Source organism: Lissotriton helveticus, chromosome 6 (assembly GCF_964261635.1).
Source record: "Lissotriton helveticus chromosome 6, aLisHel1.1, whole genome shotgun sequence".
In the NCBI taxonomy this organism is placed as follows: domain Eukaryota; kingdom Metazoa; phylum Chordata; class Amphibia; order Caudata; family Salamandridae; genus Lissotriton; species Lissotriton helveticus.
Window position 1 is genome coordinate 819,257,946 of NC_136067.1, and position 20,556 is coordinate 819,278,501.

Genomic DNA, 20,556 nt, shown 5'->3' on the forward strand with positions numbered 1-20,556 from the left:
GATGCGCTTAAATCTATGAGAGCGTGGAGTGCCCCTGGGCAAGATGGCCTCACTATAGCCTTTTACAAGGAGTTTAGGGAGCTTTTAGTCCTCGTTTGATATCGCTTTTTGAAGAGATAGGAGAGAGTGGGACGATGCAGTCATCGATGAGGGAGGCCATGTTGGTCGCCATTCCCAAACCGGGCAAGCCTTTGGATGAGTGCTCATCGTATAGGCTGCTATCGTTGTTGAATATGGATGCAAAACCTTTTGCTAAAGTGTTGGCGAACAGATTGTCCCCATTAGTCCCAACACTAGTCAGCCCTGAACAGGCTGGCATTGTGTCCGGTCGCACTCTCACTCTCAATCTGCGCACAGTCTTTGGGGCTATACAACATATCAAGCCCGAAGTTAAAGCAGCTGCAGTATTCTTAGATGCCGAGAAGGCTTTCGACTTGGTTGAGTGGGACTTCAGGATGCTGGTCCTGAGGCAAATTGGGGTGGGAGACTGTGATAATTAGCTCTGCAGCTTATTTAACACTGCAGCTTTAATAGAATCCTATTATGTCATTAGTAATGTGACTTCATGTACATAGGAATGTTCTAAGACAGTCAGTTGATGTCTGCTGGGTTTGTTGGTGGATGAGATCTTTATTTCCTGGATTAAACTTCATCAAACTCATCATTCTGAATCTTGGATTTATTTAAGGAGAATATTTCAGAGACCTCTTCTCCAACTTAGTGGCTGTATTGTATAATTCTCCCACCACCAGGGTCAGGGTGGGCAATGTAGTTACAACCCCCTTCAAAATATCTAGGGGCACTCGCCAAGGATGCCCATTGTCGCCACTCCTTTATGTGATAGTGGCAGGATTCGTTTCTCTGAGTACAATCTAATTATTTACGTGTATGCGGATAATACCCTGCTATATACTAGGGACCCTGAGTCTAACCTTTCCCCAGTCTTGAAGGAGGTGGTGGGCTATGGTGAATTTTCTGGTCTACGTATTAACTGGGCGAAGACCGTTATTTTCCTTCTCACACCAGCTTTGGATCCTATCGAGTTGGATTTTCCGCTGCAGTGGGCTACCGACTCGTGCGTTATCTGGGTATACAGTTACACACTAACTCAGAAGTGGTGTTCAACAACAAGTATGGTAGAGCTGTGGCCAGACTAGAGGAGTATGTCTGCAGGTGGATAAGCTTGCCATTATCTCTCATGGGCCGAGTTTCTCTGATGAAAATGGTGGTCCTTCCTCAGTTTTTATTCTTGTTTTGCAACATACCGATGATGCTCCCTCCCCTATTTTTTAAGCACCTTAAATCACTCCTGATTCAGCTTGCTTGGGCTGGCAAGCAACTGCGGGTTTGATGGGAGATTTTAATGCTACCATACTCTATGGGAGAGCTGAGCGAACCAGATTTGGAACTTTACTACTATGCAGCTTTACTATAGACTCCTTCCATTCTTTTATGACCTCAAGAGAGTTAAGTATTAATAACTCCAAATCTTACTTAATGAAGGTCGGACAGGGAAATAAAAAAGTAAACTGCCTAAATGTAAATGGAGTACGTATTCCTACCACACATACATTTTCCTATCTCGGGGTCCTCTTTGACAGACAACTAAATTGGGGACCCGTGATTGAAAAAAAGAAGGGAGAGGTCACTAGGGTAAACGCGGCAATAATGGACTTTTCTAGGAAAGTGAGTAATAGTCCAGTTGCCGCCTTACTCCAGCTCTACCAAGCAAAAAGTGTTTCCACAGCATGCTACGGCAGTGAAATTTGGGGTTATGTTCCTCCGGATCCCCTACAGACTGTTGAAAATAATTTTTTGAAATTAGTATTAAGGGTTCCCAGGGGAACGGCCAACTTCTCTGTGCACGAGGAACTGGGGGTTTCCTTCGTAAGTGACAAGATTGCTGTTAATCCCATGTTATGCTGGATGAATTGTTGGTTAAATGATAACATTCCACTCACCCAGCTTATTTTAAGAGAATCACTCACATGGGACAACAGGATGAAGGTTCCCTGGTTAAAGTATCTTTATAAGTGCTTTGATGATTTAGGTCGCCCTGAACTCTTTTTATTCCCTGAATCGATCACTAAACAGGATGTTATAACGGTCAAGAAAGCTTTTATCGATTTTAGAATCCAAGATAGGGAATTACGTGAGCTAAAAAAAGAAAGTGTTCGTAATCATGTACTAGTAAAAAGCACCTTGCTCATGGAACCCTATTTATCCTGGCAATTGCCCAGTTATGACCGTTTTTTACTGATCAGGTTCAGGTTTAACCTGTTTCATTTTTTGCTGGCTGTCCCAAGGGGATCTCATCGTGGACAAGTGTTGCCGGCTTGCGGCTGCGACGATATGTCTCCGCAAGACCTGGCACACTTTCTTTTTTTTTTGTCCCTTTTATGCTGTACCGAGGAATCTATATTTAAAACCCTGTTTGAAAAAACTAAATTTTAAACAATATCGTCCTGCACTGCACTTTTTACAGCTACTAAGTTGTGATTACACCTTGTATATATGTAGTTTTTTAAAATTGGCAGTAAAATTTAGAAATAGTATGGAAGGATAAAAATAAGATATGAATTGCTATTACCTTTTTTTTATAAATGACTTCGCAAAATACTTTGAACGTTTGTTGCATACTTGTCTTCTCCTTGCTGACATTACAACTGTATTTTATTCTTATTGTATAAATGTGTTCTTTTTAATTGAAGTGCATATGCTTTTATGGTTGTCAATTCGCACAACCGAATAAAGTTTTTTGACTTGACTACTATGCAGCGCAATGTATGGCCGCTTTTTACTGGCTGCATCCACGAGTCCCTCCGCCTCACTTGCACATAAAGAAAGTTGCGGCTGCACCCTCTTCTTTGGCTTCGCTTCTGTTCAGCGATCCTTGCAGGCACTCGGGTGTACTGGATTCTATCAATACCACTGTACATACATGGTCGAACATCTTGAAGAAGCAGGCTTCAGCTATATTATATTCACCATTAACCCCTATCGAGTTGTGGGCTTGGATGACGATCCTCCTTGAATTGGGGGCGCAACGCATCCTTACAGTCCTTGACATTTCATGTATCAGCGACTTGTTTGTCGACGGCGCTAGGCGGGAATGGGATGACATTGTTTCAGATGGGCGTGAGGTCACCCCTATGACTCTATACCAATATTACAGGGTGAGGCATGCTCTCCGCAGTACATGGGAGACGAGCTGTCAGAGCCCCCAAAAGTGACACCATTTAGTCTTATGTTAAAAGGAGATTCTCCCCGTAAAGTGGTATCAAACATTTATTCTCTAACACAGGACTACCGGAGGCACCACTTCACTAAGGCCAGACACGATTGGCAGACTGACTTGGACCGAGTGCTGGATGATGCCATGTGGCACTACTGTTGTGAGGCCACACAGTGTATATCCCTAACCGGCCGGCTCCACCTTATACACTTTAATTTATCAATAGAGTATATTACACACCGCTCCAACTCCACAAATATAGCCTTCGTAACTCTGCGAGGTGTGAGAGATGTGGTATTGACCATGCAGGGTCGTACACATGGCTTAGCTGTGCCCTGAGGTAGCCGGTTACTGGTTATTGATCTTCCAGAAGCTTTGCGAGATTGCGGATGAGACCTTACACCTGGATCCGTTGCTGGCGTTGCTTGGCTATTCTAAACCACTGCGTAAAAACATTAGGCGTTTAATAGACATGGGGCTACTATTAACCAAGCGTGTAGTGGTGTTGCATTGGGCTAGAGGGCCCACCACTGCACAATGGTCTTGTGATATGTTATATTGCAATACACAAACCGAATTGTGCAGCAAACTGCTCCCTCCCCGGAGTCGCCCTAAGAATTTTTGGAGTCTATATCAAGAATACGTGGTTAATAAGACATAGTTGGTTTTGTGAGGTTCTCTTCTCCCTCTTCCTGTGTGTGCCTGGTGGGATGGCCGTGGTGATGAGCTGCGGGTTATCCTAGTGGGCATAGTTCCTGGGTTACGGCTTGGGGTATTGCAACAAAGGGCAGTCATGGCAGCTCCCTAGGTGGGCCAGAATACTCTCATTGTTTCCCCAAAATATGTTCACTGTACTTAATGATGATGGTGATTGAATCCCAGTATTGGTCATCACTTCTTACTGTAAAGCCCATTCGACACTGTACACTCTGCACGGAAGATCTTTGGATCATGTTTGTATGTTTACTGTGATTGTTTTTTAGGATTTTTTCCATTATTCTAAATCGATATTCTTTGTATTGTTTTATTTATTTGCAAAATTGAATAAAGAAATTATTTTAAAAAAAACAACAACAAAAACAGCACTTCCCCTTTGTCTCACAGTAAGTAATTTCCAAAGAAGTGTTGTGAACTCGATATCACCACCCGCTGCTCAAGGAGGAGACCCGAGGCCACAATGGAGAAAAGTACATATAGTGGTGCACCAACAGTAAATAATAATGTGAAAGAGTCCAAATCAAAATGTAGAATGTTCCATATCTTCTTTATTGTGCTTGTACTGTAGACATATGGATACAAGTGTTACAGCAAAACAACACCCAATGTGTTTTTATTCACCACTTTAAACTTCTTCAGGGTGTTCTGATTTTGTACAGCCAATACACCATGATATGCTTCTTGTTAAACTGTAGTTCCCCCATTAGAAAATGTAGCATATATCCGCGGGGTCCTGTTTGATTACTTACCCTAGTAAGCGTTTTTTTTTTGTTGCACTTACGCGGTGTGAGTTTCAGTTTGCCCACTATCCTAGAACCGGACTAAGGTGTCAAGTACGGGGCAGCCTGGCCTTAAATAATATGACCATCCAGGGTGTGTAATCTAATGGACGTCATATATGTATGTTATATTTCCATGTAGTGAAAGTGAAGAGAATCTTGCAGGAAAAATGTACTCCAGCTTTAGTTTCCTGCTAGGCAATGGTAGAACAAATTTGGGTTTGTCACAAGTTCTGATATGGAAGCAGCTTTTGGGTCTGACAATGAGTATTAATAGAATATAATTCATTATAAGCTAAACGTTGCCCCTACAAATGGACATCTTTGCCTTAGTAGAGTAGAAAATTAGTTTGAGTTTCAGAATGTGAAGGAGAATCGGTCTTCATATGAGTTGACTCCAAGATTAACAGCCCCAGCCACAGGTAAATCAGTTCTACTGAGATAATGTCTTTAAAGTGGTTTAAGAGAGCATTAAGTGTGGCAAATAGGCAGTTTTCTAGTGGTGTCCATGTGAGTGTACTTGCAGAAAAAAACGTATATACACTCATAGTATTTGATTAAATATAACAAGCTATGCCATGAAATAGGAGAAAGGAGAAAATACATGCTGTTTCGATCACAAGTCCTGACTTTTTCAATATTATTGGGTCTCATGGGATGGCATTCTTAGAAAGGAAAGGAGCCAAAGGGGTTGTAAGTAGGAGATTGTTAGACCTGGCATCCTTGGCGTGGTTTTTTCCTGACTTTTTGCCTCTACCTCCTGTGTTTTAGATGCTGTGCTGGATTTCGTTATTGCTGGCTTAGATGCATTGGGCACTTTGCCACTGCTGGTCAGTGTCAAAGTGCAAGTGGTCCCTGTGTAAATTGATATTGTGATTGGCTCTCCCTGATTGGCATATTTGTTTTACGAGTAGGTCCCTCGTAAAGTGTGCCAGGGCTGGAAAATGAAATGCTACTAGTGGGCTTGCAGCGCTGATTGTGCCACCCACATGAGTAGCCCGGAAAAGAGATCTCAGGCCTGCCACCGCAGTGCCTGTGCGCAATTTGTTAACTGCCATGTCGACTTGGCAAGTGCACTCACTTGCCAGGCCCTACCATTCCCTTTTCTTACACATAGGACACCTATGGTACGCCTAAGGCACCCCCCTGGGCAGGGTGCAGCGTAAGTGAAAGGTAGGACATGTACTGGTGTGTGTAACATGTCCTGATTGTGAAATACTGCCAATTTCGTTTTTCACTACTGAAAGGCTATCTTGCCCAATAGGACAGAAGGGGGAATGCTTTGTAACGTTTTACAAGCATATCTTCCCATAAGTATAAGATAGAAACGTAGAGTTTAGTATCCTTGAAGTCAGGATTTAATAACACACCTTTCAGTAAAGATGGTTTTTAAATTGTGTGTTTGAAAATACCACTTTTTAGAAAGTGGCTATGTTCTTGTTCAACCATCCTGTGTGCCTCTGCCTGGTTGTGGATTGACTGTCTGGCTTTTGAGTGACAGGGGCTGGGGAAGTGCAGTGGCTCCAGGAGTCTGGATGAGTCAGCACCAGGCTGAACAGGCCTGATTTGCATTTGGAGTGGTGGGAGGAGTAGCACCTGTACCTTAATAGGCCTGTGCATGGCTTCCACAATACTGGCTCCATCCCCCTGTGGTGTGTCTGGAGCCAAGGTTCACACTGACAATGAATGTTGCTGTGCACTTGCAGAGTGCCCCCAGAACTGGTTTGAACTGGGCTCAGAGCCCCTTGCATAAAGAGAACAAAGACATTTTGGGGTATAAGTATCAGACCCAAAACCCCAGACTTTAGACCATTCCTGGAATTCAAGAGGAACCTTTGCCAAGGAGAAGAGCTGGAGAGACTGATGAGAAATACTGCCCTTGCTGTGTGTGAGGGGTTGGCTACCAAGGAAAGGAGAAGGACTTTTCTGTGTGCTGTCTCCCCTGCTTGAAGGAGATCTCCAAGGGCTTGAAGTGATCTGGCCTCCTGTTCAGAAGTCTCAGGGACATAAAGATTTCATTCGTCCCAGCTCCACTGAACTCTGCTTTTGTTAGTTAAAGCCACCCAAGAGGTGCCTCTACCAGTTTTGGGCGTCTGGAAGTTGTTGCTGCTGTTTGAGAGCTGGAAGAAAGAAGAAACATGAAGATCAGCTAAAATTGAAGCATAGTTCTTCTTGCGGTGTTTTCTTGATGCATCTCCACGGCACGAGAAGAATTTCCATGCATCGCTGTGCCGCTGCGAAAACCATTGCAGCCTGTCGCTGCTGCAAGAATCGATGCATCGAAGGATCGTGGCTGAAGAGGACCAACGCAGCACCTCTTGATGCCGCTGCATCGATCGTCACTGCATCCCGGATTTCCAAGCATCATACATGTGCGGCACGTTTTTCGACTCTGCGGCTGTTTGGCTTTTAGAACTTGGACGCATCTACAGGTACTTTGGTGAAAAGTCACGCATCCATAGTTTTCATTGGTACAAATTCTTGAAACCTTTTGAAAGTCATATTTTTAACTGTGTATGTTGGATTTTTGTCATTTTGGTCTTGTTTAGTTTAGATAAAGATACTTTATTTTTCTAAACTGGTGTGCTATCCATTTGTGGTGTTTTTACTGTGTTACTGTGAGTGTTGGTACAAATACTTTACACATTGACTTTGGGATAAGCCTGTCTGCTGGTGCCAAGGTACTGAGGGGGTGATCAGGGGCTATCTAAAGAGTGTATCCCCCTTACCCGGACTAGAAGCAAGGGTCCATATTTGGACAAAGGTACCTACCTCTGACAACTAGAGACCCCCATTTCAAACATTGATGGTCAGCGGTGGGGATTTGAACCTGTATTTGTTCTTGACCCACAGTGATTGGTGTACATCACTCGTTTAGTGCAGACCACTATGCAACCACATACTGTGTTTTGTTTTTGGTTCTATTTTTTGAGTGACCTTTAAAGTAACCATGCACATTGTCTCAGAAGAGTAAACCAGCAAGTGAGATGGCAGAATTGGAGTTTGATATTGAGGTTTTGCATACCTACAAAGTAGATCAGCTCAAGCAATTTTGCAAAGATTTTGGATGTCCCATGAAGAGAAGCTCCAGGAAGGAGGAGCTACAGAAGGGCTCAAGGGCCTGGTGGGAGGCCAAAGAGGCTGGGGACACAGGTGATGCAGAGGTGGATGAGGATGCCCAAGGGAATTTTTTCAGGTCACAGGATGAGCCTGTGTCAAGAGCAGCCTTCAGGGCTGGCAGCCACCATTCTGCTAGGAGCTTTTCCCCAGAGAAGCTGGAGGAAAACTAAAGGCTCAGAGATCATGAGGTTCAGCTCTTAAGTTTAGAAATGAAGCAATTAGAAATGGAGAACCAAAAGGCTGCCATAGAGAGAGAGAAGATGGCAGAGGAGAGAAAGAACGTTCTCGCTTTGGAGGAAAAGAAATTGCTTTTGGCTCATGAGCTGATCATGAGGGAACTGGACATTAAGGCCAAGCAAGTGGAGTCCAGTTCAAATAGTGGCAGCGTACAACCAGTGCAAGGAGGTAAGGTTTACACACCCAAGGACCTATTGCAAAGTTGCCAGAGGGGTGATGATATTTATGCATGGTTTATGGAGTATGAGATAGCCTTGAGAATGAATGAGGTTCCTGAGAAGAATTGGGGGGTGGGCCTATGAAAACACTTTGAGGCCTCTAGGAGGGACATCCTACCACCTTTAGAGCAGGCGGGTACCCTAAACTATGCCCATATGAAGGAGGCTTAATGCCTCAGGTATCGGCTCACTCCAGAGCAGTACAGAGAGAAGTTCAGGAACTTTAAGAAGCTTGATTCGCATACTTGGGTTGAATGTGTTAATGTGTATAACTGCACTGGAAGGTTGGATAAAGTGCAGTTAGGTAACTGATTACCAGGGGTTGTGTAACTTAACTAAGTGGGAGCAGTTGAGTAGTCTGTGTGTTCCAGAGCTGTGCCAGCATCTATTGGATAAGCTAACTGATCCCAAGGAGCTTGCTAAGGAGGCGAACGCTGGACCTGCACCAGGGTCAACAAGGGGATTGTGGGTAACCCAGCCAAGGGTGAGCAGGGTCCTCAGCAGAAGAGTGAGGGGGGACAAGGGTAACCAAATGGAATTCTCTAATGGTCCCACAACAGTTTCCAGGGTAAGGAGCCCCAGCCCCCAAGCCTAAATTGTCGCAGCCCTCTAAGGGCAGGCACAACAACCGGGGTCCCCCCAGGTGTTATTCATGTAATCAGGTGGGTCACATTGAAAGAGATCCCAAGTGACCCAACGCACCCCCAGCACCCACGGGTGCACCGTGACCGGGATTAGTGAGTGTAGCTATCTGCCTGAGAACACTAAGAAATACAGGCAGTGGGTGACAATAAATGGGAGGAGGGTGAAGGCCCTCAGAGACACAGGAGCCAGTGTGACATCTGTCAGGTGTCAATGGGTGTCTGGAGATCAGGTTATTCCCAATGTACTTCACCCTGTGTTTGCAGCAGACAACTTTGAGCGCTTATGTAAGGTAGCGCTAGTTTCCTCTGAGTGTGGGGGGGGGGGTGTCTCAGGTTCCTTGAAGGTTGAGCGCTTCAGGGCCTTCCTATTGGGTCTGGCTCATGACCTGCCTCTAGCAGGACATTTGGGTTGTGACAAGACCTTTCAGAGGCTTGTAACCCACGTTTACTGGCACCAAGTGAGAAGGCACATTGGCACACACTGTAGATCTTGCCCAACTTGGCAAGAGTGGAGGAAAGTGTAAGGCTCCCCTCCAGCCCTTTCCTGTGTTGAGCACTCCTTTTGAGCGGGTGGGCATTGACATTGTGGGGCAACTGAAACCCAAGACAGCCTTTGTCTTTGTCTTATGAGGACATGCCACCCACGACCCAGAAGCTGTCCCTCCCAGACAATCACAGCCCCTGTGTTGGGCTGTGCATTGATGGGGACCTTTTCCCGTGTGGGGATCCCCAAAGAAGTAGCCTCTGACCGCGGTACAAACTTAATTTCGAAGTACCTGACATCTTTGTGGGAGGAGTAAGGTGTGGCATACAAGTTCTCCACTCCTTACCATCCTCAAGGGAATCGGTTGGTTGAGAGATTCAACCGAACCCTGAAGGGCATGATCAAGGGTCTAAAGAGTGAATCCCCTTACTATGACAAGAAGCAAGGGTCCCTATTTGGACAAAGGTACCTACCTTTGCCTACTAGAGACCCCCATTTCTAACAGAGATCAACATAGTTCTTCATTTAATTGTGATGAACTAGGGGAAAATTTGAAGCACAGATGTGACTGTTGTAGTTAGGACAAAAAAGAAGATGCAATAAGTAGAAAAATAACGATTCAGATGTTTAGAAGAGACTAAATAAATTACTTACCTATTACTGCAGTTATCCCGCGTTAGTATCTTCCATGCTTTCTTGGGTAATTTTTTACATTTTGTAAAGGGGACCGGTTTGTAGAGGATATGTTGTTCAATATATGCAGGGCCACTGGAATTTAGTGATTTTGCGGCTGCAGCATTTTTCACATAATTATGGATTTGCCACATAATCCATCTTCAACTAGGGGTGGGCGGAAGTCGCAGAAGGGACTATCGCGGAGAGGCACGGAGATTGAAGCAATCTCCGTGCCTCTCCGCAATATTTACATTTCGCGAGGCCGCCCGTCTCCCGCTTCCAGCCCGCCTTATTACAAGCAAACTTACCTTATTGCGCCGCATCTTCCCAATCCCAGCTTCATCTTTGGAAACTGCCGATGCGCGGGAGCCTGCGCATGCGCATTCCTGGCCAGGGAATGGGTGGAAATTTCGTGGGCGGAACGGAAATGTCCACCCACCCTTATCTTCAACTGCATAATCTACAGATTTTATGAAAAAAATAAAACATTCTAGCTCAAACTTACCAAAACCACGGTGCCACCTGCTGTAGAGCAGTAAAAGGCCCTTTGCAAAGGTTGATTGGCCCCCTTTCCGTTGCTTATTGCTGTATATAGGCAATGAAATTGGTACTGATGAGGTGAAGCCTTTGACCAGTGTTAACCGGTGTAACAATTACATTGTTAGCTTCTATGGTGCAGAAGGGTTCAGGTGGTAGTGATGCTCGGAACCTCTGATCCTGCAGCAGCAAAGAAATGTCCTTGTCTTCAGGCCCAAAATAATTACATCAGGAGTTTGTGGACCCGATAACTCTGGGCCCAGGGTCTTGTAACTGCGGGTTCAATACCACAACTCGTAATACAGCAATAAAAGTTTAAACGCTATCTGCAGCTGGCCTCGCATCACTTTTTATACTTTCAACTATGGTGTTTATTTTTCCCCCAGCAATGACAATAATACTTTTTTTTTAAGTCATAATTTTAGTGAACTGAAAGGGACCCCAAAGAATTAATCGATTTTAATAACACATTTAAATGTTACCAGATTTACACTTACTTTCAGATTTATGCAAATCCCAAACAGTGTCCTCACTAATGTTTCATATTCGTCTTGCACTTCTTTCTTCACTCTTTCTTTGAGGCGGAGATGTTCTTCCTCCACATCAGAAAGCTTGCTGCGCAAGGCTGTGACTTCCAGGACCAGTTCATGGCTAAGTTCTGCAGTCTACCCCAAGAAGCGGAAAAGCAGAAAGTAGATCACATGACAGCACCATCAAGGAACAACAGCACCACATGACCACGATAAACAACACTTGATCGCCAAGAAGCACACAACATAAGTACAAGTGGGCACCGTAAACCAAACAAGCCTACAAAGCCTAGTCTTGACGAGCACGCGCAAATACTCTCAGGCACCAATATGGACGCAGGTCTCACAGGGCGCTGTTACCCTTGTCCAGGATACAATTCTGGTCCAATGTGCCAAGAGGCCCAGCACTAATGGATTATACCCAGTACTAGATTGAGGAGAAGATGATCAAGGAGTCCCAGGACTAGACTACATCTTTTGAACATGGCAGAGTCTCAAGTCCTGCCTCCCAACCAGCTCGATGTGTATATCATACAGCATGTTATGTTATGTTATTTGCAATTTGTAAAGCGCGCTGACACCATGGGTTTCCTGGCGCTATAGAACAGAGGTGAGGAACACGGGCTGGAAGTTTACAGGGGTAATATCTTGCCTCCCATCAGAGATAAGATATAGGCAAACATTGATATATAGACTGCCTTAGTAAAATACTTAGAGGACTGTATTTGTTTTTTGTGACTGGCTTTTTCGTTGCATAGTGTATTAATTAACAAGCCCACAACTTCAAAACCACTGCCCTATGTCATGCTGATGAATACAATTGATGAGCCTCGTATTTTGTTTACGTATTGCAGTGGTCCAAAGAGTAGCGTCTGCCAACTTCGGTGAGTGGAGGGGTGGGCAATTGGCTAGTGGGTGGGTGGTTTCACAAAATAAAAACAATTAAGTAAATAAAATAATATACTTACCGTGGTTGCTGCTGCATCCTCGCTCCGGTCTTTTTCCTTGTGACTCTAGGGCCCCATCTACCTCTCTCTTCACTAATCCTGGCACTGTCCTCACAGCATTAGAGCAGCGCTAGGATTGGTGGTAGCGCCCTGTATCAGCACTTACAAGAGCACTGGAGGCTTTTGCTTTCAAGACAGTTGGGTTAGAGAGGTTTAAAGTGAGCATGTGTGGCTGGCGGTCACAAGACGGCTGATCAAAGAGACATGCACTTCAAACAAGTGCAAAGGCAGACAACCCTCCTCCCTGCTGCTACCATTCAGCAGGCCCCGTCCTGTCCTGACACTCCAATTGGAATGGGATGACAAAAGAAATGGTCATGAATTAACTTCATTACCATTTTATTTTTCATCTCCGGGGGGGCATTTCAGTGCGGCAACACTCCTCCACTATAGCCTCTGGTCCCAGCTGTTGTAGCGCACATTGCCCTAGTCCAGCCAAGGGCCAGTGAGTAGTGTCTCATAAATGGAAAATGCAGCACAGAGTGAACATACAGATTATCAGTGACCTGTCCATTATTCAGATTCCTGTGTTCCAGTCATGACCTTGTGATCTTTAGAAATAGAAGCATTCTGCACTCCATGGAGATTCTTCACCTGGTAGGACATGACTGCTTGCTCTGTATGCCCTCTGCATATTCAATTTACCATTTTCAAAGGAAATTATTGTGCTAATTATCATGCAATGCAAGCCTTTTAGCAAAAGCACCGCTGAAAATTTCACAAAGATGTTATGAACATCTTAGAATGATGTGGGTGAAATATCTGCATCCACGTCTCATGGACTAAGGGCTGTGCCCACATACAACATCACATGTGGATAAGCACTGCCATTATCAATGCTTACATGCACCATGTATGTGAGTTTGCTATGTAGTCATCTTCGGATACCCTTGGATGTCATGTTTCAGGACCGACCCTTCTAAAAGCACCAGAAAATGTTCAGGGGCATGAGCATAAAATGGCACATATCAGGACATGCAACTTGACTATGTTTGAGGTGTTGAAGGCCTCTTTCAGATGTCTGTTGGTGGGGGAGTTCTAATGTTAAAACCAGATAAAGTATGTTGCATAACACTCATGTGTTGCTTGGTACAGAACATTGCAGTTAGGCCATGTGCACCGAAGCCTAAAGATAAACCAAGAGGAGGAGGATGATGATGATGAACCAGTATGGGGCATACTCTATATCGTTAAGTTTCTGAAGCCACGGTCGCACCACTCTATGGCAAATTATTTCCTAACTTCTTCTAAAGCAATAAAACAACTTACTTGAAAGTAACACATTATGAAATGATGTTGATTTCAAATTTAAATCTAAAACATTGAACAATTAACCTGTGGCCTGGTAGTGCCATCTGACTTTCACCCTAACTTTAACTGGTCCACCCTCGGGGTGTGCAAGCAATCTTCAACTTTGTAAGAAATGGGGTTACCAAATCTCCAGGGGGGTAGCACGGAACCAAGCGGGCAGGCCAAACTTCGGAGGACATGTGAAGCACTCGCGCAGTACCCACAGGCAACACACCAGGCACACCGCAAAAGAGGCAGGACACCAGTTTGAGTTGGAAAATTAAGAAGTTTAGTATCTCTAACCTGCAAGGCAAAAATGCATCAACAGTGGTATCATAACACGGCACCAACTGGCACCAGAGCCAAGTGTATCAAGGGGGATTATTTACATGGGAAGTAAGGGCTGAGTCTATAAGTCCATAGCTGAAAATAAAGAAGAATGTTTACATTGTCATTAAACCTGGGGTCACAATGGTGGGGCCAACTCGGGCTCTCATCCGTAGCAGTTTAACTCCAACCCAACCCCTGTAAAGGAAAACTTCATGGCATCACAGTAAATCCCAACAGACAGGAACACCTGTAATAAATCAGCAATGGGATATAACCAGGCGCCTGGAATGACACGTCAGGCCAGCACCGGGGCAGGACACCTGCAGTAAAAGGGCACATCAATATTAGATATCGGTCTCATCACCTTAGGCCAGGGAGATGACCATTTCATCAGGGTAGTAGGCACCTTGGATGCAATTGAACCTTAGGCATACATATTACGGTGTGACATTAGGCATTTAACCATAAGCATATCAACACGGGCGCATTATTCCTGAGCAATACCCTGGCATCTAACACATTGTGCACCTCACCAGTGCGTACATTAGGCTCACTTAGGCAGCCCACAACCTTAGTTGTCTAACAGCCTGGAATCAGCGTAGGATCACCTAGCAGGTGTGACACATCAATATACATTGGCATCAGTAACGGTAGTAGCTGGTCCCAACCAATCAAACATTTCCTATAATCTGGTCACTGTGCAGGAATAAACATTTCATTAGGGCAACCCAAAGGTCTCCTCAGGCGAATAACGCATGGGGGGTGCCTACCTTTAACAGGGGCATTAACCCTAGGCCATAAACACACTGGGCGCGAAACCATCGGCCTGAACCTCAACCCAGCATTAACCTAAATCCTGGCCCTAACTCTTGGAGCTTTAATAATTCCTTGGGGGACTCAGGGGCACAGCATTGACCTCCAGCCTACACCAGTTCACTCTTCAGGCTGTTGTCCAGTTCAGGGTAAGTTTACCATCCAAGGTCTCTAATATCCCAAGTCATGGGGGATGGGGGGGACACCGACCCTGTGCCCCGTTGCCCTCTCTACCCCCTCACACAGTCTGAATAGGGCCCCACTCACCGGCTGCTCCTAGACTCTTTTCTCCCGCGGACCTCAGCAGGCGCGGGGCTTCACCGAGGAAGGGCAGGCCCCGACAATGTGCCTCGATGCCCCCTCCTCTCTCACGACGACAGCCGGGCCCCTCCTTCCTCACGGGGGCCCGGGACTTAACAGCAGCCTCCGCGAGGCTTCAGGCCCAAACGGGGCTCTCTTCAGCTTCGAGGCGGAGGGGGCAGGCACCGGCAATGTGCCTCGAGGCCCCCCCTCCCCTCAAGGCTCTGACCGCAACACTCGCGGCACTTCTCCCAGGCGGAGGCGGGGTAGGCTCCTTCCCTCCGCTCTCTCCTCACAGCGGCGACGCTTCTCGGGGCCAGTCGGGTCGCTTCTTCTGTGCTGGTGGGGCTGGCACCGACAGTGTGCCCCGGCCCCGCCTCTTCCACCGGCCCTCACTCCGGGGCCCAGACCGGCGGGGTGGCCTCCCGCTCCTGTCGCTTGCAATCGGGGCTCCCCCTTGACCACGGGGGCCCCGAACCGACACTTCACCTGGGTCCCCCTCCCTCACGGGGACCCAGGGCTTCGGGGCGCTCCTCTTCCCGGGCTGCCGGCCGGCAGCCAATCCCTGCGCGGCCTTCCAGGGGCACGGCCGCGCAGGCTAATCCATGCGCGGTGTTGGCGGGGGCGGGCCGATGACGCGGCCGGGCCCCCGTCACGTGATGGGGGACCTGACTGCCTCAGGGCCTAGCGCGGCCCTCTCTTCACTTCGGCGGCCCTCTCCTGGCACCGGGGGCCGCCGCGACGATGCCCACAGCAGTGGGGGGTCCCTTCAAGGCGGCGCCGCGCCGCTGCGGTGAGATCGGCGGCACAAGGGGTAGGCTCCCTTTTTAATTAATTAATTATATGGCGGACAGCGCGCCAAAACGAGGGTAGGCTCCTCCAGCTCGATTCCCCTCACAGTGCCCTCAGGCCACACGGCGCGATTCTCCTCAGCAGAATGGCGCTATTCACAGCGCACTGCTCCTCCCTCTGCCCACAAACTCAGCTCCTTTCTCAGGCCACGCAGAGGGGGCAGGAAATTAACTCTTCTCCAGCGCTTCCAAATTATAGCGCTTCCCCAGCTGTACAGTTCAGATCAGCGCTTCTTCCCATTTATAGCGCTTGACAGGCAGTGCCTTACAGCGGCAGAGCTTCCACAGGGGGCCACAGCTTCCTTGGGGGCATCAACCTCCCCAAAACAGCGCTATTGCAGCACAGCACCTGGCAGCACATCTCACAGGGGGGCAAACAGTTCCAAAGCCAGCCTAAGGGGCACACTTCTCACCTCCTGGGCGCTTCTTCACGCAGGGCTGGCGTGGTACCCGGTCCAAACAGCGTCAGTGACCTGGGTAGGGGCCCTCCCTTGTTAGGGGCCCGTGGGGACAGCAGAGGGGGGGATTTTAGGGGTGCAGGGCCCAGCTCACAGGCCCATGTGGCGGTAGCTCCTCGCAGCAGGCCCCCTCTCTTTCTTGTCCCAGCTCTGACTGACTCTCTGGTGGCATATCCCCCTTACTTATACTCTCCTCCCAGGCAGTGCCAGAACCTTCTAGAATGTTGTCAAAGCTGGCCTAAACTGGCTCAAGGGGAGGGTTGAGCACCCTGGGTGCCAGGCTTTCCCTCCAAAAGCTAGGGGTAATAATAACTAGACCGCTGACCTATGGCTGTCCAGTGGCAAAACCCATGGCCATGGCCATGGCATCCATTTTAAACACAGTCATTTTAGTCAGGTGCATTTCTAAAATGGGGGGAAATTTACAAGTGCTCACACCATTACATGACATTACATTTTAACACAGGACAACTCCTACCACACATGGCCTATACAGGTTTATTACCATGGGGGAGACATTCTAAATTAGGGAGGTAAAAGCGAAAAATTTCGGGGGGAAAAGGCCAAGTCCAACAAACTTTAACCCAGCTCCTTCTGTGACTGACAGTACCATTCTACACTCATCATTATTCCAACTGACCCATTTCACTGCTGCACAGAACTATACCGAACCGTTCCGTTTGTGTTATTTTCTTATTCTGATATTTGAGATATGTTAATTTAATTCTCTGAGATTCTTGCATCTTGAATTAATTAAATTGGGGTAAACACTAGGCCTGGGGGATGAAATTCCATTCTGCTTGCGGAGTTTGCAGAGTTTTTCCCACTCCCCACTCTGCCTAGAGTTTGGAGTTCCGAAAATCTCTGCGTAGCAGCATGGAGGGGAGATTTTCTTCTCCCGTAGCTCGCCAAAGGTGAAATGGCAAGCGAGAGCGAGGAATATCGTACTCTAGACCACCTCCTGGCAAGATCTCTTAATACTGAAACCTTCAGCTCAAGTTCAGGAAGCTGCCACTCGGGTAGAACCTCTACTCGAGCGGCAGAAGGAAGCAGCTCCATCTTGCGCTGTACTTTTTTCCATGTGCGCTGATTTTGCAGCACAGGACAAACACCTGGCACTAAAAATCAGCGCAAGCAGCATGACGTATCGCACTCTGCCGCTTACGGAACTCCACGTAGTGCAGTGGAGTTTTTTGGTTACTTTGCTTAGTGGAGTTCCGCATATTGGAACTCCGCGAACTCTGCCCAGGCCTAGTAAACACACCACCTTCCTTCCCCAACACCAAGGCAACACTACCCTACGCCCTCTCTAATCTCTACTGGGCTACTTACTTGATAAACAATCCACCACCATCTATAATTTAAAAAAGAGTAATAACCACATTCCCTTCGGAGCCATGCCATAGCACACAATTATAATCGCTTGGTTGGTGGTCTGCCTTCTGTGCTCAGGAGTTGGGCACAATGTGCTGATCACCTCCTCAGTCGGATTGACAACATCTGGGAAAGACAGTGAGGAAAAGATGCAGAATACAGGGAATGGTGTTATGGGGTCTCTTTTAAAGAACCCTGGTCATCTCCTGCCTCTCCAGCAGCATTGTCAGACACTCAAAATTTGCATCTCTTCAATTTGCCTGTTGGTGGTCAAAATAGTAGCCGTGGGCCTGATAATACAGAGAATAGCGCTTATTTTTCTTGCACATTTGTTCAAATATATGGTGCTGAGTAGGCATGGCCTCTTCTGTGGGAATCTCTCAGATATCTTTCTGCATGCCTGCGCAGGTACGGAGATACCACTTTGAAGTCAGTAGGCCACCAATGGAGTCTGGCTGCCTCAATGGTGATCGTTCCCTCAGAAATTGTCTGAAGCCCAACCTGTAATGTGTTGGCACATGCATGTTGCCTGGTGCAGTAGACGGCGTGGTCAGCATTGGGATGATTGAGGCTCTCCCTCCCTTCAAAGTGGACTACTGTTGACAGTGTATCCTCCTCAGGGGTGATGGGGAATATATTCCCAGGTATTTCATAATATTTTAATGAATATCAATGTCCCCATATTCTGTGTTTTTTTAGCATTGGTGATGGTCGCAGTGTTGTTGTCAGTTTCTATGGTAATGGCAGCGGTGGAGTCAAATGATGCATGTTGAAAAGTGATCCCTTTTTGGTGGTCACACCTAGTTTTTCACTTTTTTGGGAACTCAACTGCTGGGAAGTTTGAACTTTAACACTGGGATACTGCTATCCAGTGCCCAGTGTATGGGGTCTGATTCCTAAAACAAAGTCAAATTGACTTACAACCCATTTGGCACATTACATTTTACCAAAAGGCCTTTGTATATGGTGTAAAAAACTGCACTTATGCCATGTAGAATTAAAAGTCACATGTGGGCTGTAGCACTATATTGTGCCATCAATTCTGTGAGTCTTAAAAAACTTGACACAGGCTTACACTGAGGTCTGGTACTCCTTCTGCTCAAAGCTCATATGGTGGCAGACAGACGTGCCAAAATAAACTCCTACAGGCATAAAATCCCCTTTCTAAGAGTAAAGTAGGCCACCCCTAAAATTACCGTATTATCATAATGTAGGGTGCATAGTGCCTAGATGTGGTACAAGACAAAATTAATATTAGCATTTGTCTACAGTCAATAAACCCCCAAAATATATTGTACTGTATTGGGTTCAGCTCTTCTTTTGTTAGTAGAGTCAAATGATTTCTAACACGTTTGGAAATATAACTATTGAAAAATATATATTTACTTGTCTGAGCCACTGTAGGCTAATTAGCCTTGTGGCCTCACAGACGTAGTATAGATTGCACTCCTTCAGGGCAAATTAGTAAAATGCTATATTGACCTGCCAGAGTAACTGCCAACCAAATTTAGACTTGTGAAAGTTTACCAAGCAGACTGAACATGCTGCACTTGACATCCTTGACCCCGAGAAGGCTGGGCCATCTTCACATTAAATCCAAGGACAGAATGTTCTCCAAGGATCATAAGGCTGATCCCCTGGTGGCACCAGGAACCTAACAGGCTGAGGAACCACAGTGGACCATTTGCAGCTGCACTAGGGCAGACTTTGCTGTTGGCTACTGCCTGACACACATGAGAGAGTCCATGTGCCTTCATCTGAAGTCCTCGTGCTGTTAGAAGTGTCCTCCTGTGTTTTGTTAGGCACCATTGGGTATGGTATAGCTTTTACTGACTTGTGAAACTCTACAGTATACCACTTTCCATACTGCTTTTGCTACAGATATTCATGCAGGTGAAACCTAGAGGTATATGCTTTGGCAAAACCTCTGGTAGAGATGCAAGTTGTGCATCTTTTGGTATATGAATTTCTCCAGGAACCTTAAGTAGGCTCAATTTCAACATCACCATGAAATTCACAATGAGGCCATTATCTTGTGACATCTACAGTATAAGATAATCATGCAAATGGAATATACACATTATTTACTGTAGCTGCTGGCCCTAGACGTCATGTTACTTTGAAGAGTCAGGAGAGTTGCAAAGTGAACATGACACTATCATCACCAGAAAATTGTCACCATCAAAGCTAGCATCCCTAAATCTACTTCTCCTCACATGAATTCTGCGCTTTTGGACCACATTCCCCCATTACTAAAGATGCCTTCCTCGCCCTACTCAAAAAAGTTGGATCTGGCTCTCCCACGGATAGCTGTCCTCCCAATATCCTTTGGGAAATCTTCACGCGCTGCACTGACCCTCCTTTATTGCTTCTCAACACCTCTCTTGCCCAAGGGATTGTCCCCGATTGATTTGAGATGGCGGAAGTTGTCCCCATTCTCAAGAAACCCAGCCTAGACCAATTAGCACCCGGCAGCTACTGTCCCATCTCCCTGCTAACCTACCTGAGCAACGTTTTAGAAGCCCATGTTGCCACCTGCTTTAGCTCTTTTGTAGAGCAGACACACTATTTGGACTCCCACCAGGCAGGTTTTAGACCTGAACACTCCGCCAAGTCCGTTATTTTGGCAGTTCTGGATGAACTGAGAAGGGGGGCCAATCAGGGTACTACCCAGGCCCTGGTGCTTCTCGATCTGTTGGCTGCCTTCGACACTGTCGGTCACCATCTTCTGATTGACCGTGTCGCCCACGCTGGGATTCAGGGCTTGTCTTTGAAATGGACTACTTCCTTTCTCAGCAACCGCTCTCAATCGTTGCGCCTTGCTAGCTTCAGGGCAGAGAAAATAAAATTGACCTGTGTGGTCCCGCAGGGCTCTTCCCTTTCACCCTTACTTTTTAATCTGTATGTTTTCCCTTTGGTTCTAGCTCTGTGTAAAAGTGAGGTCATAGTCTTTAATT

General features: G+C 46.5%; 1 protein-coding gene across 1 annotated transcript in view; it reads right to left on the reverse strand.

The window, feature by feature from the left end:
* Positions 1–20,556, reverse strand: part of LOC144762518 (uncharacterized) — a 709,614-nt gene that overhangs the window by 260,187 nt on the left and 428,871 nt on the right. The window contains exon 34 of the mRNA XM_078647742.1: positions 11,144–11,311. Within this exon, the coding sequence (XP_078503868.1) occupies positions 11,144–11,311 (168 nt within the window). The remainder of the gene's footprint in view (positions 1–11,143; positions 11,312–20,556) is intronic.